Genomic DNA, 22,983 nt, shown 5'->3' with positions numbered 1-22,983 from the left:
TGAGCCCTCCAGGGGCAGGGAAATACCCAGTGTACCTGAATGTAACTCACCTTGAGCTACTACTGAAAGGTATGAGCAAAATCCAAATAAATAAATATAACTTAAATGGAAATGTCTTCCACATTTCCCTAACAAATTCAGTGGAGAGTTCCTCAGATAGAGACACTCTCCTTTCACACACTGTGGACGTAGATCTGGCTGTAAGCCAGCAGAAGCCTCCTCTTCAGAAAGTACCTCAGACTCAAAGTCCCAGGAATGCTCAGAGCCAGAAAAAGCTCCAAAAGGGTAAGTACGAGTCCCTGCCTGTTTTGACCTCTGTTCCTTGGCATGAATGGGCCTCAAGCGAGAGCACTAAGACATTAGAGCTCAGATGTCTTGGTGAATTCTCTCTTTCTTGATGCACTGGGAATAGGTCTGTTTCAGTGCAGAACCCAAAACCAAAAATGAAATTCAGTCGGCCTATACATATGAAATTCAAAAGCTCTACAAAAAAGAGAGTTAGTATTATCCTTTGATGCCCGGAGGTGTAATTACTGACTTTTCAAATCACATAAAAAGGCTGTACGTTTTTAAATCGCATGATCCGAATGTAAGAGTTGACATAAATTTAGCATGTACACGCAATTGTATTCAGCACAACTTTATCGTTGTCTGTTGTCATTTTCTCTATTCACAGTTGTGAATAAACTAAGGCTCTTAGTGCAGTAGCACAGGTCGTATTGCGATGGACAGAATAGAAGAAAGCACAAGTTTGTTTGTTTTTTTTGTTACATTTGCACCCCGCGCTTTCCCACTCATGGCAGGCTCAATGCGGCTTACACGGGGCAATGGAGGGTTAAGTGACTTGTCCACAGTCACAAGGAGCTGCCTGTGCCTGAAGTGGGAATCGAACTCAGTTCCTCAGTTCCCCATGACCAAAGTCCACCACCCTAACTACTAGGCCACTCCTCCACTGTTGCTACTATTTGAGATTCTACATGGAATGTTGCTATTCCACTAGCAACATTCCATGTAGAAGTCGGCCCTTGCAGATCACCAATGTGGCCGCGCAGGCTTCTGCGAGTCTGACGTCCTGACTCACAGAAACAGAAGCCTGCGCAGCCTTCTACATGGAATGTTGCTAGTGGAATAGCAACATTCCATGTAGAATCTCCAATAGTAGCAACATTCCACGTAGAATCTCCAATAGTATCTATTTTATTTTTGTTACATTTGTACCCTGCGCTTTCCCACTCATGGCAGGCTCAATGTGGCTTACATGGGGCAATGGAGGGTTAAGTGACTTGCCCAGAGTCACAAGGAGCTGCCTGTGCCTAAAGTGGGAATCAAACTCAATTCCCCAGGACCAAAGTCCACCACCCTAACCACTAGGCCACTCCTCCACTGTTGCTACTATCTGAGATTCTACATGGAATGTTCCATGTAGAAGTCGGCCCTTGCAGATCACCAATGTGGCCGCGCAGGCTTCTACATCGAATGTTGCTAGTGTAATAGCAACATTCCATGTAGAATGTCCAATAGTATCTATTTTATTTTTGTTACATTTGTACCCTGCGCTTTCCCACTCATGGCAGGCTCAATGCGGCTTACATGGGGCAATGGAGGGTTAAGTGACTTGCCCAGAGTCACAAGGAGCTGCCTGTGCTTGAAGTGGGAATCGAACTCAGTTCCTCAGTTCCCCAGGACCAAAGTCCACCACCCTAACCACTAGGCCACTCCTCCACTGTTGCTACTATTTGAGATTCTACATGGAATGTTCCATGTAGAAGTCGGCCCTTGCAGATCACCAATGTGGCCGCGCAGGCTTCTGCTTCTGCGAGTCTGACGTCCTGCACGTACGTGCAGGACGTCAGACTCACAGAAACAGAAGCCTGCGCAGCCTTCTACATGGAATGTTGCTAGTGGAATAGCAACATTCCATGTAGAATCTCCAATAGTAGCAACATTCCATGTAGAATCTCCAATAGTATCTATTTTATTTTTGTTACATTTGTACCCTGCGCTTTCCCACTCATGGCAGGCTCAATGTGGCTTACATGGGGCAATGGAGGGTTAAGTGACTTGCCCAGAGTCACAAGGAGCTGCCTGTGCTTGAAGTGGGAATCGAACTCAGTTCCTGAGTTCCACAGGACCAAAGTCCACCACCCTAACCACTAGGCCACTCCTCCAAGAAAAAGTCCTGCCATCAGTCTAACAAAATGTGCACAGCTTTATTATTAGGGAGGAAAGGCGAGAGAGAGAGAGGCATTGCATTTTTTTTAATGTGCTTGTACCACAAAAAAAAATGCAACCTTTCCCCTTCCTTCCGTAACAATGCAGCCCATCGCTCCTCTTTCCCCCCTCCCAAACAGTGCAATATCACCCTTCTCCCCTTACTTCCCCAACAATGCAGCACACAAATCTCTCCTCTGAACAAAATTGGGGTAACACTAGCAAACGTTAGCATCTCAAAGAATTAATTTGCATAAGTTTTTTTTTTTTTGTTACATTTGTACCCTGCGCCTTCCCACTCATGGCAGGCTCAATGCGGCAGGCAATGGAGGGTTAAGTGACTTGCCCAGAGTCACAAGGAGCTGCCTGTGCTGGGAATCGAACTCAGTTCCTCAGTTCCCCAGGACCAAAGTCCACCACCCTAACCACTAGGCCACTCCTCCACATTATGTTATCATACTGCTGAGGACTGTCTCTCACTGCAGCTCATTCTTCTTCTGGGAACCAATAGTGTGAGGGAAAGGAAGATGCCACGAGTAAATGAGCAAAACTACAAGAGAGTTTTATAAAATTAAAGCAGTGTTTTCTGCCAGCATAAGGTTTTACTCCTGGTAGAATTCTGCACACACATACAAAAAAAAAAAACCCTGCACATTTTTGAAAATTCTGCACACATATGCCTGAAGAAGAAGGCGCGCTCCCCAGAGAATGGGGAAGAGAAAAGGCAAAGCCGTGGTGCTGTCCTCCTCGAACACGGCTGGGGTTCCCATCACTTCTCAGTCTATTTTGGAGAGATTCGGGGTCATAACGTCGGGGATATCGGTTCTTGCTTCGGGGAACACCAAGGCTTTATTGCCGAATCTCAGTGGAGGGAGTGACTTTGAGTCCCCCTGTTGGCACAACCCCTCCAAGACCCGGAAATAGTAATGCTTCGCTATGGAGGTCAATAATGGAAACCCCCGAAGTGGGTTAGGATTTTCATGTGACCCGAGGAGGTCCTGGCGCAGCATCGACTCCAGATAATAAACCAACTGGGGGATTGGAGAGTGAGCTCTTCCCCTCGAAGATATCTGGAGCGATTTCTGTGGAGAAATTGGACTTGCTGAAGTAAATAATGTCATAAAGGACATACTATAGGAACTGCAGCAGAATGTGAATAACTGTCTTCTTCAAATGTTTTAAAATTTCACTATGTGAGTTAAAGAATTTATATTAATACTTATCTAACAAAGTGGAAGTCCAAGATATAAAAAGAGACTTTGATTACGGAAATGGCTTCTCTATGAAAATTAGATAATTTGGTAATGCAGAATAGTTATTTTTCTTGTAAAAACTGGAATTTCTGGAGAACCAATTAAGGGAAAATAACTTGAGAATGATAAATTTACCTATAATATCAGCTACTGAATTCTTGAAGAAATATTTCTCTGATACTTTGCTAATACCTTTTGATAGCCACCTTTTGGTGACAAATTATATTTCCTTTAAAATCTTCTTTATCAGAGAAAAGAGATGTAAGTTTAACTGACATTTTGGAAAATTCAGAAGTTATAGATAGAGTTATATTATTAGTGACTTTCGTCTTTGATTGGATAGGAACAACGTTTTGAAATTGTATTTCCGATACATGGTTGATAGTTTTTTGGGTTTAAAGATGTATATATTTCCTGACACATCAAGGGAATCGCAGACTGGGAGGTGTGAAGTCTTGGCTTTTCAGCCAGGAATCATTGCCCCAGGTGGGACCTTCCTAGCGCGATTCCCTTGTAAGTGTTTGAACCTAAGAAATTATAAGAGTTTGTGGAAACAGACGAAGAATCCTCTGCAGCAACTTCCTTCAGTTACCACTGTACCGGCTGCAATAACCGATTAACCTTACTCCCTCAGAAAATGTGAAGTGTAAGATTAACCATTTTGAGTTTTTCTTATTTTCTTTAAGATTGTTTTCCTGATCTTGGATCTTCCAATTGTGGACAATTATGTAAATATATATTGTTGAGAGAAAATGTTTTCCTTTTTATATTAATTTCTGTATTTCCTTACATTTATGTAATAAATGTGAATGTAATTAAGTAAAATGATAAATAAAATAATTAAAAAAAAAAAGAAAATTCTGCACACAATAGTTTAAAATGCTGCATAGTTGGCAGTGGGTTTTTTTGTGTAGAAGTCCCCCATCATAAGGCCTAAAATACCTCCAGCAAGACCCCTAAAGTTTTCTCCAGGGTACAGTAGTTTATAGTTTGAGATTTGCTATACCGCCAAGCCTAACTGGCAGATCCAGGCTATGTACAACAAAACCATGTCTTAAAAGTGAACGTAATCAATTTAAAGAGGATGCGCTGCTATATGGGAAGCCAATGATACTGTTGGAATAGAGGAGAAATGTGGTTTTGGCAGTGAGCATGGCTTATAGCTGTGTTCTGTAAGGATTGTAGTCTCTTAATGGTAGTCTGGGTGTAGCCAGACTCTCATAACACCTCCCCAAGCACACACACTCACCTATCATTCTCTTTCTCCTCCCCTCCCCAAACTTAATCACTCCCACACCAGTGGCACACTCTCAGCTTTCTCTACCAGCTCTCTCATCCCTTGGCACACATTCATCTTGCACTGCTCAGCCCCACCCCCATGACACACAATAAGTTTGCTCAGCCCCCCACCCCATGACACACACTTTTAGCTTGCGCAGCCGCTCTCCCCCCCCCCCCCCCCCCCCAATCACCTTACCTTGAATAGTCCACTGTTATCCACAGCCACAGGCAGCAGTTGTGCTGTTCACTCTCGCCCTCTCCCCAGCTGAAATCATACTGCAAAAGGAGGAGACAGTGAATAGCTGCATTTCTGGCTGCTTCCTTCTCCTGTACATGCCTAGAGCCCAACTGCTCATGTGAACCGCAGGCTGTACAGAGGCCCCTGCAGTTTGCATGAGCAGTCAGCTCCAGACATACACAGGAGGAGGAAGCAGCCCTGTATGCAGCCATTCACAGAAACACCCAGTCTGCCCATCCATGCCATCTACTCTCCCTATCACTCCCTTAAGAGATCCTATGTACTTGTCCCAAGATCTCCTAAATTCAGATCCTACTTTCATTTCCAGCACCTCCACTGGGAGGCCATTCCATGAATTCACCACGCTTCTGAGTCTGTCCCCTTTCACCTTCATCCTATGCCCCCTCATTCCAGAGCTTTGTTTCAAGTGAGACTCATCTCCCCTGCATTTATGCCACATAGGTATTTAAATGTCTCTATCATATCTCCCCTCTCCCGCCTTTCTTCAAGAGTATACATATTCAGATCTTTAAGTATGTCCCCATATGCATCATGACAAGAGACCACTGACCATTTTAGTAGCCGTCCTCTGGAAAGATTCCATCCTGTTTGTATCTTTTTCAAAAGGTGCTGTCTCCAGAATAGTACAAAATATTCTTTTTTTTTTTTTTTTTTTTTTTAATATGGAACGCTTCACGAATTTGCGTGTCATCCTTGCGCAGGGGCCATGCTAATCTTCTCTGTATCGTTCCAATTTTAGTACATGTGCTGCCGAAGCGAGCACACAAAATATTCTAAATGACGCCTTATCAGAGTCTTATACAAGGGCGTCATCACCTCCTTTTCCCTACTGGCCATTCCTCTCCTTATGCACCCAAGCATCTTTCTAGCTTTCACCTACCTGTTTGGCCACCTTAAGATCATCACATACAATTACGCCAAAGTCCCGCTCCTCTTTCGTACACAAAAGTTCTTCACCCCCTAAACTGTATCGTTGCCTCAGGTTTTTGCAGCCCAAATGTATGACCCTGCATTTTTTAGCATTCAAGCTTAGCTGCCAAGTTCCAGACCGTTCCTCTAGGGTGTCTACCCTATTGCGAATACCACCAAAATCTGCAAAGAGGCAAACGTTACCAGACAGCTCTTCAGCAATATCACTTACAAAAATGTTAAAAAGAACATGCCCAATTGAGTAAAATAATTGTAAAACAGCCCGTGGTTTGGGTCCAGGCCTTATTGCTATTATGAATTAATATGATATATGTTCTCCTCAACTTTACTGACCTCCCCCTCTAAATTAGTGGTCTAAGAAAAGAGGAATATTTACTTTAGAATATTTTTTGTTATTTCAGATAATATCTCTGTGTTTCTTGTACAAGATATATCTTGTGAATAAGGTTTGAAATAATATAAATAAATAAATAAATAAAAAAAGAACATGCCCAAGAACTGAACCTTGCGGCACACTACTTGGTAAGGTAAAATTATGTATAATCATACCTGATAATTTTCTTTCCATTAATCATAGCTGATCAATCCATAGACTGGTGGGTTGTGTCCATCTACCAGCAGGTGGAGATAGAGAGCAAACTTTTGCCTCCCTATATGTGGTCATGTGCTGCCGGAAACTCCTCAGTATGTCGGTATCAAAGCTCCATCCGCAGGACTCAGCACTTAGAGAATTACACCCACGAAGGGACACTCTGCCCAGCTCACCACCGCCGAAACGGGGGAGGGGAATTAACCCAGCTCATCCCCACACAAGTGGGGGAGGGGAATCCGTCCAGCTCATCCCCGCGGAGCGGGGGAGGGACACCACACCCGCCGATGCGGGGGGATCTGGCTTATCCTGCAACCGCAACCGCGGGAGGAGCTGACTGACCCTAACACCGCCGAAGCGGGAGGGGTACAAAGCTGCCCTACAGCCGCACGAAGCGGGAGGGAGTGCCGGCAGAATTTATGTCTCAATCCAGCCCCGTAAAACGGGGGGCAGAGGAATGCAGCAGCTCACTGTAACACAAACTCGTCTTAACTCTTGAAGAATCCAAGTGAAAAAACTTGAACACGAAGTCTTTCTGAAGTAATTGAAGACTAAACTTGAACCTGAAATGCAACCAGAATAAAAACAGTACAGATATCTGGGAGGGGCTATGGATTGATCAGCTATGATTAATGGAAAGAAAATTATCAGGTATGATTATACATAATTTTACCTTCCATATCATCAAGCTGATCAATCCATAGACTGGTGGGATGTACCGAAGCAGTACTCACCCAGGGCGGGACATTGAAATCCCTGACCTCAACACTGAAGCTCCAAACCGGGCCTCCGCCCGTGCAGCCACAGTCAAACGGTAATGCTTGGAGAATGTATGAGCCGAAGCCCAAGTTGCCGCCTTGCATATCTCTTCCAAGGAGACGGATCCGGCCTCTGCCATCGAGGCCGCCTGAGCTCTCGTGGAGTGAGCCTTCAGCTGGATAGGCGGCACCTTCCCCGCGGCCACATAAGCCGCTGCAATGGCTTCCTTGACCCATCTTGCCACTGTAGGCTTAGCAGCCTGCAGACCCTTACGAGGACCTGCAAACAGGACAAACAGATGATCCGATTTCCGGAAATCATTGGTCACTTCCAAGTATCTGATGATGACTCGTCTCACATCCAGATATTTAAGAGCAGAGTACTCCTCTGGGTAGTCCTCCCTACGAAAGGAAGGGAGACAGAGCTGCTGATTCACATGGAAGCGAGAAACAATCTTGGGCAGGAAGGAAGGCACTGTGCGAATAGTCACTCCTGCCTCAGTGAACTGCAGAAAAGGCTCTCGACAGGAGAGCGCCTGGAGCTCGGAAACTCTTCTGGCTGAAGTGATAGCCACCAAAAAGACTGCTTTCAACGTCAGGTCTTTCAGAGATGCCCTCGACAAGGGTTCAAAAGGCGGCTTCTGCAATGCTCTTAGTACCAGGTTGAGATTCCACGCAGGCACCACTGAGTGCAGAGGAGGGCGCAGGTGATTAACTCCCTTGAGAAAGCGCACCACATCTGGCTGCGAAGCCAGGGAAGCACCCTTCAGGCGGCCCCTGAAGCAAGCCAGAGCCGCTACCTGGACTTTAAGGGAACTGAGCGACAGGCCTTTCTCCAGACCTTCTTGCAGGAACGCCAACACTGAAGAAATTGGAGCAGTGAAGGGAGAAAGTGAGCCTGCTTCACACCACGCTGCAAAGATACGCCAAACCCTGGCGTAAGCAGTAGAAGTAGAGCGCTTCCTCGCTCTCAGCATAGTGGCGATGACCTTGTCTGAGAAGCCCTTCTTCCTCAGACGCCGCCGCTCAATAGCCAGGCCGTAAGACCAAAGGGGGAGGGATCCTCCATCACCACGGGACCCTGATGTAACAGGCCCTGCTCCACTGGCAGCCGCAGAGGATCGTCGACTGAGAGCCTGATCAAGTCCGCATACCAGGGACGCCTGGGCCAATCCGGACCCACCAGGATTACCCTGCCGGGATGCTTTGCCACCCGGTCTAGCACCCTGCCCAACATGGGCCAGGGCGGGAACACATAGAGAAGCTCTTGTGTCGGCCACTGTTGGAGAAGAGCATCTACTCCCAGGGATCGAGGGTCCCGTCCTCTGCTGAAAAAGCGCGGCACTTGGCAATTGGCCGATGACGCCATCAGATCTAGGCTCGGCTGGCCCCAGCGCTTCGTGATGTCCAAGAACGCCTGAGCAGATAGCTGCCACTCTCCGGGCTCCAAGGTATGGCGACTGAGAAAGTCCGCCTTGACATTCATGACTCCGGCAATGTGGGCCGCTGAAAGCTGCTCCAGGTTCGCTTCCGCCCACTGGCAAAGATTCATAGCCTCCTTGGCTAGAGGGGCGCTCTTGGTACCTCCCTGGCGGTTGACATAGGCCACAGCCGTGGCATTGTCCGACAGGACCCGTACAGGCTTCAACACCAGTACCGGGATGAACTCCAAAAGCGCCAACCGAATGGCTCTGAGTTCCAGGAGGTTGATAGACCACTTTGCCTCTGCAGGAGACCAGAGCCCCTGCGCTGTCCTTCCCAAGCAGTGGGCTCCCCAGCCCGACAACGAGGCGTCCGTCGTGATGACAATCCACTCTGGGGTCACCAGAGGCATTCCCGCAGACAACTTGTCTGTCTGCATCCACCAGCTCAGCGCCTTGCGCACTGCTGGGTCCAAGGGAAGGCGCACAGCATAATCCTCCGACATCGGAGTCCAGCGCTGCAGCAAAGAGTGTTGAAGTGGTCTCATATGAGCCCTGGCCCAGGGCACAACTTCCATCGTGGCCGTCATAGAGCCCAACAGCTGCACATAGTCCCAAGCCCGAAGGGGAGAGGCTACTAGGAACTGGTCCACCTGAGCCTGAAGTTTGACAATCCGATTGTCTGGCAGGAACACTCTGCCCACTTGGGTGTCGAATCGAACTCCCAGGTACTCCAGGGACTGAGTCGGGCGCAGCTGGCTCTTCTCCCAGTTGATGATCCATCCCAGGGAGCTCAAAAGAGCAACTACCCGGTCCACAGCTCTGCCGCACTCTGCATAAGAGGGGGCTCGGATCAACCAGTCGTCCAGATAAGGATGGACTTGTACCCCTTCCTTTCGTAGGAAGGCCGCGATGACCACCATTACTTTGGAAAAGGTCCGCGGAGCAGTAGCCAACCCGAAAGGGAGGGCTCTGAACTGGAAGTGTCGTCCCAGGACTGCAAAACGCAGAAAGCGTTGATGAGCAGGCCAGATGGGAATATGCAGGTACGCTTCCTTGATGTCCAAGGATGCCAGGAACTCTCCTGCCTTCACTGCCGCTATAACAGAGCGGAGAGTCTCCATGCGAAAGTGCCGCACTTTCAAGGCCCGATTGACCCCTTTGAGGTCGAGGATAGGCCGGACAGAACCTCCTTTCTTTGGTACCACAAAGTAAATGGAGTAACGTCCCTTGCCAAGCTGACTTTCTGGCACCGGAACGACCGCGCCCATGCGGATCAGATTATCCAAGGTCTGCTGCACTGCCACAGCTTTGACCGGAGACTTGCAGGGAGAGAGTACAAACCCGTCTTTTAAGGGTCGGCAGAACTCTAGTTTGTAGCCGTCTCTGATGACTTCCAGCACCCACGCGTCTGAAGTTATTGTGGTCCACTCGCCCAGAAACGAGGACAGCCGTCCTCCAATCTGCACTGGGGCGTGGACCAAGACCCCGTCATTGGGTACGAGACCCTGGGGGAGGACCGGAGGGAGCACCTCCGGGACGGCGGTCTCTGCGAAAGGAATGCTGCTTGGGGGAGAAATTCCTCTTGAAGGAAGAGGGGGCAGAGGAACCCGACTTGCCCGGGCGGTACCGACGGGCTTCCTGCAACCGTCCTCTGGAGGTACCGGGACGAGTACTAGCCCGAGCCCTGACCTCTGGTAATTTCTTGCCCTTAGACGTGCCGAGATCGGTCACGATTTTGTCCAGCTCGACCCCAAAGAGCAGCTTGCCTTTAAAAGGCAACCTAGCCAGGCGGGATTTAGAGGCGTGGTCAGCAGACCAATGTTTCAGCCAAAGCCACCGCCGCGCAGAGATTGTCTGAGCCATGCCTTTCGCTGAGGCCCTCAAGACATCATACAGCAAGTCTGCCAAATAGGCTAAGCCCGATTCCAGGGCCGGCCAATCAGCCCTCAAGGAATGATCCGAGGGGAAAGCCCGCTGCACCATAGTCAGGCACGCCCTGGCCACATAGGAGCCGCAAACTGAGGCCTGCAAACTTAAAGCAGCCGCCTCAAAGGACGACCTTAAGGCCGCCTCCAATCTTCTGTCTTGGGCGTCCTTTAGGGCCGTGCCACCTTCCACCGGCAACGCCGTTTTCTTAGTCACCGCAGTGATTAAAGAATCCACGGTAGGCCACAGATAGGCCTCACGTTCACTCACAGCCAAAGGATAGAGGCGGGACATAGCCATAGCCACTTTAAGGCTCGCTTCTGGGACATCCCATTGAGCCGAAATTAAGGTGTGCATGGCATCATGCACGTGGAAGGTTCTAGGCGGGCGCTTCGTCCCCAGCATAATGGCAGAGGGGCTGAGGGAGAGACGTCCTCCGGAGAGGAAATCTTCAAAGTGTCCATGGCCTGTAACAACAGGTTGGGCAAATCCTCTGGGCTAAAAAGCCGCGCTGCAGAGGGGTCATCCGCTCCATCCGAGCGGGGATCCGTCTCCTCCAAGGAATCCGCAAAGGACCGTTGGGAGACCTCAGACACGCTGCCCTCATCTACATCGGAGGAGACAAATTCCTCCAAGGCCTGGGAATCAACCCGAGGGCGTTTACCTCTGGGAACCTCAACCTCTTTACCAGACGAGGGAGCAGGGGCAGCGTTGTGCATGAGGAAGGCCTGATGCAGCAGCAAAACAAACTCGGGGGAGAAACCCCCCAGACTGTGCACTTCCGCAGCCTGGGCAACAGCCCTAGACGCACCCTCAACCGGCGCTCGCAATAGCGGGGGAGAGACATGCTGCGCATCCAAAATGGCGTCCGGTGCGAAACTCCGCGAAGGAGCCGCGCGGGAAGAACGGCTCTTAACTTTAGCCGCTTCTGTGCCGTCGCCCAAATTAAGGGCGTTCATGGCATTAATGTCTCCAACCTCAAGGGCGGCCCAAGAAGCCGTCCGAGCCGCGTGGCCGGCCAAGATGGCGGAGGCGAGGAGCGGGGGATGGGCGTTTATGGCGGGAAAAACCGCCACGCCGGAGGAAGGACCGGAACATTCATCGGTCACGAAACTGTCACCCAACAAGGGCGAATCAGGCTTTAAGACCCCCGCATCCCCTCTAGAAGCGCTCAAGCGACCCGGGGAGCGACCCTTTGCGCCCTCGCCCTCCGACGCCATATGCCACGAGGAGAAGAATCGGGGAACCCCCTGCCCGCTATAAAAAGGTAAAAATTACCTGCTGTCCGCTCCGAGTTGTAACGACCTGGTGTCCCAGTGAGTAGCTGCAATAGACGCTTAAATAAACGTCGAAATAAACGCCTTTAAGGACGTTCAAAATTTTTTTTTTTTTTTTTTTACGGAGCCAGCGGGAGGGGGGAGAAAAGGAGGGACCTGGCACCACCAGGTTTGCACTTGCTCAAAAGAGCCCTCAACCCCAGGCACTCAACAAAACCTAAAAATTAGGCTTGGAGGCCTAGCCAGAGCTGCTGCTGTGTGTGACCACCACCTGCTGAGATAGAGAACATACTGAGGAGTTTCCGGCAGCACATGACCACATATAGGGAGGCAAAAGTTTGCTCGCTATCTCCACCTGCTGGTAGATGGACACAACCCACCAGTCTATGGATTGATCAGCTTGATGATATGGAACATCCTTTTCCTCCACCTTTTGCAGTACGATTTCAATGAGGGAGAGAGAGTGAACATTGCAGCTGCTTGTGTTTGATAATTCTCCAACTCTTACCAGCGGCTCTGAGGGAGCCCCAGCAGCGATACCTGCCTTCAGGGGGATCCCAGTGGCACCAGCAGCTCTTGGGGGGGGGGGGGGGGGTTCAGCAGCACCAGCAGTTCGAGGGGGGGGGAGGAGGTCAACAGCACCAGCAGCTCCCAAGGAGGAAGGACAGCAGCGCTTGAAAGGGGGGGGGGGGTCAGCAGCACAACAGCTCTTCTTTGAGGGGGGGGTCAGCAGAACCAGCAGCTCTTTTTTTTGGGGGGGGGGGGGGTCAGCAGCACCAGCAGTTCTTGAGGAGGAAGGTCAGCAGCTCAAGGGGGGAGAGGTCAGCAGCACCAGCAGCCTTTTTATTTTTTTTTTGGGGGGGGGGGTCAGCAGCACCAGCAGTTCAAGGGGGGGGAGGTCAACAGCACCAGCAGCTCCCAAGGAGGGAGGACAGCAGCACATGAAGGGGGGGGGGGGTCAGCAGCACAACAGCTCTTCTTGGTGGGGGGGCAGGTTAGTTGTGCAGCCCTAATAAAAAGTAGATTTGAACGTTCTGATAGAGATCCCAGGGGTTGTGACTGCTGACATAACATAGCTTTACCTGGATAACAGCTCTGTCATGTTCTCTTCATTCATCCCACCAAAGACTTTAAACTTCTTCAAGTTACAGACGTGGGTCTTCTCATACTTGCCAAACGTGATACTCTGAACTATGGCAGGTCTTTCTAGCTTCAATATCAAATACTATAAGAAAGAAAAATAGATTCACAAAAACAGTTAACGTTTCAGACTTCACACAATGACTGTCAGGCTGACATGCTTCTCAGAGGTCTGCATCAAACATTACAAACAGACATGATTTTTTTGAAGCTGTTTATATTTCAAGACATTGCAGACAAATCTGTACTCTGAGATTTCATAAAAATAGCACGTTAATTTATTAGTACATGATCATGTAACAATACAATACATTACATAAGTACATAAGTACATAAGTAGTGCCATACTGGGAAAGACCAAAGGTCCATCTAGCCCAGCATCCTGTCACCGACAGTGGCCAATCCAGGTCAAGGGCACCTGGCATGCTCCCCAAACGTAAAAACATTCCAGACAAGTTATACCTAAAAATGCGGAATTTTTCCAAGTCCATTTAATAGCGGTCTATGGACTTGTCCTTTAGGAATCTATCTAACCCCTTTTTAAACTCCGTCAAGCTAACCGCCCGTACCACGTTCTCCAGCAACGAATTCCAGAGTCTAATTACACGTTGGGTGAAGAAACATTTTCTCCGATTCGTTTTAAATTTACCACACTGTAGCTTCAACTCATGCCCTCTAGTCCTAGTATTTTTGGATAGCGTGAACAGTCGCTTCACATCCACCCGATCCATTCCACTCATTATTTTATACACTTCTATCATATCTCCCCTCAGCCGTCTCTTCTCCAAGCTGAAAAGCCCTAGCCTTCTCAGCCTCTCTTCATAGGAAAGTCGTCCCATCCCCACTATCATTTTCGTCGCCCTTCGCTGTACCTTTTCCAATTCTACTATATCTTTTTTGAGATACGGAGACCAGTACTGAACACAATACTCCAGGTGCGGTCGCACCATGGAGCGATACAACGGCATTATAACATCCGCACACCTGGACTCCACTACCCTTCCTAATAACACCCAACATTCTATTCGCTTTCCTAGCCGCAGCAGCACACTGAGCAGAAGGTTTCAGCGTATCATCGACGACGACACCCAGATCCCTTTCTTGATCCGTAACTCCTAACGCGGAACCTTGCGAGACTGTAGCTATAATTCGGGTTCCTCTTACCCACATGCATCACTTTGCACTTGTCAACATTGAACTTCATCTGCCACTTGCACGCCCATTCTCCCAGTCTCGCAAGGTCCTCCTGTAATCGTTCACATTCCTCCTGCGACTTGACGACCCTGAATAATTTTGTGTCATCGGCGAATTTAATTACCTCACTAGTTATTCCCATCTCTAGGTCATTTATAAATACATTAAAAAGCAACGGACCCAGCACAGACCCCTGCGGGACCCCACTAACTACCGTCCTCCACTGAGAATACTGGCCACGCAATCCTACTCTCTGCTTCCTATCTTTCAACCAGTTCTTAATCCATAATAATACCCTACCTCCGATTCCATGACTCTGCAATTTCTTCAGGAGTCTTTCGTGCGGCACTTTGTCAAACGCCTTCTGAAAATCCAGATATACAATATCAACCGGCTCCCCATTGTCCACATGTTTGCTTACCCCCTCAAAAAAATGCATTAGATTGGTGAGGCAAGACTTCCCTTCACTAAATCCGTGCTGACTTTGTCTCATCAGTCCATGTTTTTGTATATGCTCTGCAATTTTATTCTTAATAATAGCCTCCACCATCTTGCCCGGCACCGACGTCAGACTCACCGGTCTATAATTTCCCGGATCTCCTCTGGAACCCTTCTTAAAAATCGGAGTAACATTGGCTACCCTCCAGTCTTCCGGTACTACACGCGATTTTAGGGACAGATTGCATATTTCTAACAGTAGCTCCGCAAGTTCATTTTTTAGTTCTATTAATACTCTGGGATGAATACCATCAGGTCCCGGTGATTTACTACTCTTCAGCTTGCTGAACTGACCCATTACATCCTCCAAGGTTACAGAGAATTTGTTTAGTTTCTCCGACTCCCCCGCTTCAAATATTCTTTCCGGCACCGGTGTCCCCCCCAAATCCTCCTCGGTGAAGACCGAAGCAAAGAATTCATTTAATTTCTCCGCTACGGCTTTGTCCTCCTTGATCGCCCCTTTAACACCATTTTCGTCCAGCGGCCCAACCAACTCTTTGGCCGGTTTCCTGCTTTTAATGTATCTAAAAAAATTTTTACTATGTATTTTTGCTTCCAACGCTAATTTCTTCTCAAAGTCCTTTTTTGCCCTCCTTATCTCCGCTTTGCATTTGGCTTGGCATTCCTTATGATCTATCCTGTTACTTTCAGTTGGTTCTCTTCTCCACTTTCTGAAGGATTGTTTTTTGGCTCTAATGATTTCCTTTATCTTACTGTTTAGCCACGCCGGCTGACGTTTAGTCTTTTTTCCCTTTTTTCTAATACGTGGAATATATTTGTCCTGAACCTCCAGGATGGTGTTTTTAAACAGCATCCACGCCTGATGCAAGTTTTTTACTCTGCGAGCTGCTCCTTTCAGTCTTTTTTTCACCATTTTTCTCATTTTGTCGTAATCACCTTTTCTATAGTTAAACGCTAGCGTACTTGATTTCCTAGTTTCACTTCCTTCAATGCCAATATCAAAACCGATCATATTATGATCACTGTTATCAAGCGGCCCTCGTATCATTACCCCCTGCACTAGATCATGAGCACCACTAAGGACTAAGTCTAGTATTTTTCCTTCTCTTGTCGGCTCCTGAACTAGCTGTTCCATGAAGCTGTCCTTGATTTCATCAAGAAATCTTATGTCCCTTGCGTGTACAGATGTTACATTAACCCAGTCTATATGCGGGTAATTGAAATCCCCCATTATTATTGTGTTGCCCAGTTTGTTTGCGTCCCTGATTTCCTTTAACATTTCCACATTACAACCCCTTGGGTTACCCAGAGTCCCTCCCACCATTCACAAGCACACCAGCTCGCGTTCACATACACCCTGTTAATTCATTCACCATCTGCATGCCCGTACTTAATGAATATTTCTTAACAAAAGCACATAGCGGCTTGTTCCACTCTGTGGAACCAAAAAATAGTCCACCTCTTTTAGCAGATCACCATGAAAATTTATCTTCACGGCGATTAACCACACTGCTGCGTGCACAAAAGGTAAATATCCTCACATTCCCCCTTCCGGGTTATCCAGATTTCCAAGCCATGCTCAGGGCATCCATAGGGTTCGCATACAACTAGTTCTACTGTTGTTTCAGCTTTCAATCGTGCTGGGCTCTGTGTCTTGATCAAGGAAGACAATCTATGCAACTCATCCACAGCTTGAAACCAAGCGTAGACTTTATTCAATCTTGTTCCTCAATGCGAGACCGCATTTCGGTGAATATATGTTTTTGTTTTATCTGTGATGACTGTACAGTCAACGTTTTTAACTAATGTATACATGTATATATGTATCTTGTAGACTCCTGATGCAGGCCTAACGGCCGAAACACAACGGTTGTGTTGAGTCTTTTTTCATCAATAAACAAGTGTTTCTAACATCTATTTATCCAGGATTTAGTTTACCTTGGTCAAACATCCCACTTCTCTACCTGTAGATCGTAATCAACAGCTACGTAGTGATGAAACTCCTCTTCAGTAAGTGGAGTGGAGGAGTGGCCTAGTGGTTAGGGTGGTGGACTTTGGTCCTGGGGAACTGAGTTCGATTCCCGGCCCAAGTCACTTAACCCTCCATTGCCTGCCGCATTGAGCCTGCCATGAGTGGGAAAAAGTGCGGGGTACAAATAATAATAAAAAAAAGCTAGCCTGTTCATCTGACACGTTTGCAACAGCAGCTGGAACAACCCGGGATAGGAACTACAGCAAGCACCAAGCAGAAGCTGCACTGTTCATCTACCATCCTCTTGGAGACAGAGAAAATCCTGAACATTCCAGGCTGCACGATACCCTTAAGGACAATTCACTTGGAACTATTTTCTGTCTCCATCTGCTGGTAGACACACACAACCCATTCATCCTGGACTAGTCTGGTATACCATGCCATACTTTGTATTGTTACTTGAATATTTTTACTGCTGTAATTGCCTATTGCTCATGTTTTATCTATTCTTACTGTACACCGCCTTGAGTGAATTCCTTCAAAAAGGCGATAAATCAATCCTAATAAATAAATGAAAAAAATTTTAATTCCTTTGTGTGAAAGTTATGGGGTCTGTAAGTTTCAGTTTGTCACATTTGCAATTGGAGAGAGCTAAACTTCCACTATAAGGTGGGTGGGAGAAATGGGGCATGCTGTATCATTTGGGGAGGGGACAGGGAAGAGAGACAGAGTTGATGCAGCTATTAATTGCATTAAAATATTTAACACAAGTTAAAATCTTAATGCATTAATCACGTTATTAACACAATAAATGTGCAGCTCTTAATATAATCAATGATCTTAACCCCTTGTTAACCTGAGGCTATGATAATACAAGATGCTCAGTATGGTCAAGTTCTGAATTTTCTTCAGCGATGGGGGCTCACTGAAAACAAAGTTAACATATAGATCCCCACAACCATGCTACATATATGCACACATACATACAAAAATTATATATGTACATTGTGTATTTATACCATAAATACAAATAGACCCCATGAAATAGACTAGTAGTTGTCAGAAAATAAATACTGGAATTTGATTACTTAATTCACCATACATATTGTGGTCCACTGCTAGAATTCCACAGAAGGAACAGTGCTCACCTGGGGAGGATAATTGCTCTCTGAAGACCATCGCGATGACTGGTCATTAGGCTTGTCAACTAAAATATTTCTGAAGAAAAAAAAACACAAGAACAAAATAAATAAATACAAACTCCATTTGTATTCTAGATTTATTAGCATGCTCAAAGTGAACACCAGAACTATAATAAAACAATCATACAACACATCAACCAGATATCTACTTAATAAAAACCAATCTAAAAATCAACATTTACATGATATCTTAAAAACATATCCAATTTATCCACTAACTCCCAGAAATCCAAGTTCTCCTTTCACTGGAAACTCTGTCAAAACAGCTAAGTTTTAAAAACCTTCATATATTTCTGCAGTCTAATCTATTTGGGCACACTATTTCAAAGATGGGAGCCCATCACTAAGCATTTCCAGTCTCTGATTCTAAACTGACTCTCTGCAAACCTTCCTTCAGGGAATACAGAGCTAAAATACGTGTTATTCTAATTTCTAATCTTGAATATTAAGAGAACAATTATGAATCTAATTCAGGGTTTGACTGGAAAACAATAAAAGATTTTCAGTAACAGGATAATGTGATCCCTAATACCAATGCCCTTCCCCCAAGATCCTCAGTCATATTTTGCACTTGACATCTAAAAGATGTTGTCAGAAGGCCAATATAAACATGGAGTTGCCACATTTAAGGCATGAAATGACGACTGTCTCTACCAACACAATTGGTTGTAGTGAGATAGGTTGCACTGAAGGTAGGGAAAGGAAGACTTCACTATGAAGAATGCCTAAAAATGAAGGACGGCCAAGCAAACTTAAGTCTGCACCTTTTGACACAAGGAGATGGCTAAGCAAACAGGATTTGAAAATCCCAATGCTGCTCCCCTTCTCTACCCACAATGCCTCTCTTTATGAATATTCATCAGCCTACATGGAAACGAGATGGATGAGGGGAGATACGATTGAGTTCTATAAAATCCTGAGTGGTGTAGAACGAGTCGAAGTAAATCGATTTTTTACTCATTCCAAAAGTAGAAAGACTAGGAGACACTCAAAGTTACATGGAAATACTTTTAAAATAAATACGAGGAAATATTTTTTCACTCAACGAATAGTTAAGCTCTGGAACTATTTGCCGGAGGATGTGGTAACAGCAGTTAGTGTATCTGGGTTTTAAAAAATGGTTTGGACAAATTCCTGGAGGAAAAGCCTACAGTCTGCTATGGAGACAGACATAGGAAGCAACTTATTGCCCTGGGATTTCTAGTATGGAGTGCTGCCACGTTTTAGGTTTCTGCCAGGTACTTAAGTAGAGGAGTGTGGTAGCCGTGTTAGTCCACTCTTAAGGTTATCAATAGAAATCAAACAAAATAAAACATGGAAAAGAAAATAAGATGATACCTTGTTTATTGGACATAACTTAATACATTTCTTGATTAGCTTTCGAAGGTTGCCCTTCTTCGTCAGATCAGAAATAAGCAAATGTGCTAGCTGACAGTGTATATAAGTGAAAACATTCAAGCATTACTATGACAGTCTGACAGGGTGGGAGGAGGGGGGTGGGTAGGAAGTATGCATGGGGACAGGTACTTGTAACCCGGCTTGGCTACTGTTTGGAAAACAGGATACCGGGCTAGATGGACCACTGGTCTGACCCAGTATGGCTACTCTTATGTTATGTTCTATCACAACCTCCTGGCAATTTGTTATCCTACTCAATTTTTTCATTCCCCCTTCAACCACAGGCAAAAGAAAATAATAATAAATGTCAAGGTTGTGCTGTTAACACATGTTTAAAGCCATAATCGCAAGCTATTTCCCATATGGACATTATAGAAGACATCCTGTAAAGATCTTTATAAAGCACTTACTGCAACCTTATTTGCAATATTGATCCTCAAATACTTGATATTTGAGCCAGATCTTTAGCACTAGACTCCTGAAGCACGCACGTTCAGCAGAAAACGTGGTGCTGTGGCGAGTCTTTAACTACTATCAATAAAGAGCTTTTTCAACGCTTGGGTGGTTCCATGGTTTGTAGGTGAAGAGCTGTTATCCGTTTCCCACTCCCTTCTTCTTTTGTACTTCATTGTGGGATTCTTTGGCTTCTCCACTTCTGAAGATCCTGCACTGAACTGGGTAAGGATGAGAAGCATACAGAGGCCCTCATCAAAGCTCATACACAAAATGCAGTGCTTCTCCTAAAATATGAACAGCTACAATATAAGCTTGATGATGTGGAAAAGTGTAGTAGGAGAAAAAAAATCTCTGAGGGGTGCCAGAGCACGAAGGCCAGAAAATGTCCCAATCATTGTGCAAGCTTTATGTGGTCAATTTTTGAAAAGTGGCATTAATCAAGCCCTTTTGGTGATGGAGAGGGCAAATCGTGCCTTGGGCCATCCACAATCAAACAAGCGCCAAGATATAGTTGTGCACTTTACTTTACTACATTTGCAGACAAGGAGTAACTGAAAGAAAACATATCAAGGGGTATTTGTCCAGTTTCAGGATTGAGACCTACCCAAACCAGGATTTTCAGTTTTGGCCAAAACCAAATCAGCAGCCAAAATTGGCTGCTCAGTTTCATCCAAAACCCAAGCACCATGGCCTTAACACGTCAGATGGATGGAATTCCTCCCAGTGATCCAGGTGAGAACAGCGCCAGGCATATTTGTTCATGCCTCTAAGCGATTGATGGGACATGTCAATTCCTCCTGGGACCACAGCCCCTACACTACCCAACTCAGACAATGTGCTCCCCTACCGAGCAGACTAACATCAGTGATCATAACCAGCCAGTCTGGGGGATCCAATGGGACTTCCCTGAGCAAGTGCCAGTGACAGTCCCATCATTCCAAGGTCTGATGGACCCTGTCCAACAGCAAGAGCTGTGCGTCAAAGTCATGAGAGTGTGGGGCCCAACAGGAAAGCAGAGCAGACTGAAGAGATCTCATGTGGACCCTCACCTACGGCACCACTTCCATCACCACCACCTTGAGACCAAGAAGCTGCAGATTAATGTGTACTAAATTTTGCAGGGGCAGGAATGGGGACCAACTCCCATGTCATTATGTACCCTCCATTGCCTTTAGTATAAAACTTATATTTAAGCCCTCTGAATCTCCTGTACCTGAATGTCATATACCGAGTTCAAATTTGGAGAGTAAAGTAATTGAATTTAAAATCTAAATCCAAACAGACAAAAATAAAGTAACAAAAGCAAAACAATAAAAGACAAATCCCAAACGTGACAAAAATAAAATGTTTACATTGGCTGAAAGCTTTCCAAATCGTTTTATATCCCTGAAAAAATATATGAGAATCATTTTCGAAACTGCCCTACCCACTTATTTTTGTGTTCTATATAAGCCTACCAAAAATTACATAGGAAAAATAGTATATAACCATATAAAGCCACTCCCAAACCTATCTTGTCATCAGGAACAACTTTTCTCCACTTACTCATTTCACCTTCTCCTACCGACTCCCTCCATTCTCCTTCTCACCTTCCTCTCGCTCAACCTCATCCCTCCCCCTACCTTCTGTTCTCTTAGAGGCTCAAAGCCTAATGCCAGAAGTCAAAGGGATTACACACACTTTAGTGTGCACAGAATGCCCAAAGGGCTGGTATGCGTTGTTAAGATGCACACTAAAGGTTACTGCAATTTCTATTGAAATGCATTTAAAGGAATGCAAATTAGGTCAGTCACTATTCCTTCCCAATGCTCAGACAGCAGCACTATAAATAATGCACAGAAGCAAAACTGCTTTTAATGCTGAAAACTTACGCCAGTTCAGGGGTAACGTTGATGGTTTTCAAGAAAAGATTTCTTGTCAATTTGTCACATTAAATTGTGTTTTTTGTCCTCTTTTGAAAGCAGAAGCCTGTGTAGGTTTTAGGCATTGAAAGTAAGAAACAAGCAAGTGTGCAAGTCCCAAAGTGAGCAAAACCGAAAGTGAAAGCACACACTGGCACATGTTGTTCTCTGTTTAATAAGAGCCTTTCAAAATTTTAAGTGCAAATGATCTCTGAAAAGTTCATATTTAAAGGTGCAGAACAGCACCAATGTGCACATGCCCAGACAAAACCAGAAGTGCAAGCCTATAATGGCCAAGCTTACAGCAAAACCTTTGTGCACATTGTGCCAGGCATGTTCCTCCCCCTACTTTCAATTTACTAGCTTAAGACAAGATTCAATTTACATAGACATCATATGAACAATATAGCCAGTAGGGCCCCCACCCCGGTGGGACAGCACTTCACAGAACCAGGACACTGTACCAGTGATATTTCACAGTGAGAATCCTGAAAGGTAACTTTAAAACCATACAAGAACGTAAGACCTTTGAAGTCAGAATGATTGAATATTTTAACCCCCAACAGAAAGGACTTAACAAGGATCTGGGGTTCCTAGCCCATTATAAACCATAAAGCTGTATGTCTCTGTTGATCACCCTCCCCTCACCTATCCACACCCATCCTGTTAGAATATCAATGATATGCTTTGATGTCCCCATGCATACCTCCGACCCACCCCCATCCTCCCACCCTGTCAGATTGTCATAGTAATGCTTGAATGTTTTCACTTATATACACTGTCAGCTAGCACATTTGCTTATTTCCGATCTGACGAAGAAGGGCAACCTTCGAAAGCTAATCAAGAAATGTATTAAGTTATGTCCAATAAAAAAAGGTATCATCTTATTTTCTTTTTCATGTTTTATTTTGTTTGATTTCTATTGAATTTACTAGCACAAATTAAGCATGCATATCATTTGAATACTGATTCCTTTGAGCATCCCTGAGCTATTTTTTGGTGGTGGTGGTGTTGTGATGTGGACTTTAGTGCCCAGCTTTGAGAATAAGCCTCCTACTCTGCCTTGCTCTTCATTAGCAGACCCCAGCATGAGTAGCCTTTTCCTAGAGTGCTTCTATTGGTGCACATTAGTGCACACTGATTCCTTTTACTGAGCATTATTTGCATTAAGTGTGTGCTAATTTATGCAAGAAGCTACAGTACAGGCAGCAGCCATAAGGTGAGTATAGAGATGTTTTGAAAAGAGGGGACAAATATGTACATAGACTGCACTTTCCAATTCTATTCACAAACTGTTCCAGCAAAATTCAACCTTAAAAAAAAAAGAAAGTACAGATGGCCTTATTTTGCACA

The 22,983-nt window shown here is 45.8% G+C and overlaps 1 protein-coding gene and 1 non-coding gene across 2 annotated transcripts in view; both read right to left on the bottom strand.

Moving 5' to 3' along the window:
• Positions 1-22,983, bottom strand: part of MKLN1 (muskelin 1) — a 168,204-nt gene that overhangs the window by 119,922 nt on the left and 25,299 nt on the right. The window contains exons 2-3 of the mRNA XM_030215980.1: positions 17,822-17,891; positions 12,991-13,133 (exon numbers count right to left, since the gene is read on the bottom strand). Of these exons, the coding sequence (XP_030071840.1) occupies positions 12,991-13,133; positions 17,822-17,891 (213 nt within the window). The remainder of the gene's footprint in view (positions 1-12,990; positions 13,134-17,821; positions 17,892-22,983) is intronic.
• On the bottom strand, positions 5,661-5,767 carry LOC115479369. Its single transcript, XR_003943668.1, has one exon. It is a non-coding gene; the product is annotated as a U6 spliceosomal RNA (small nuclear RNA).

This window comes from Microcaecilia unicolor, chromosome 10 (assembly GCF_901765095.1).
Source record: "Microcaecilia unicolor chromosome 10, aMicUni1.1, whole genome shotgun sequence".
Classification (NCBI taxonomy): domain Eukaryota; kingdom Metazoa; phylum Chordata; class Amphibia; order Gymnophiona; family Siphonopidae; genus Microcaecilia; species Microcaecilia unicolor.
Note: the sequence above shows the minus strand (reverse complement) of the source record. Positions and strands in the feature narration are given on the sequence as shown.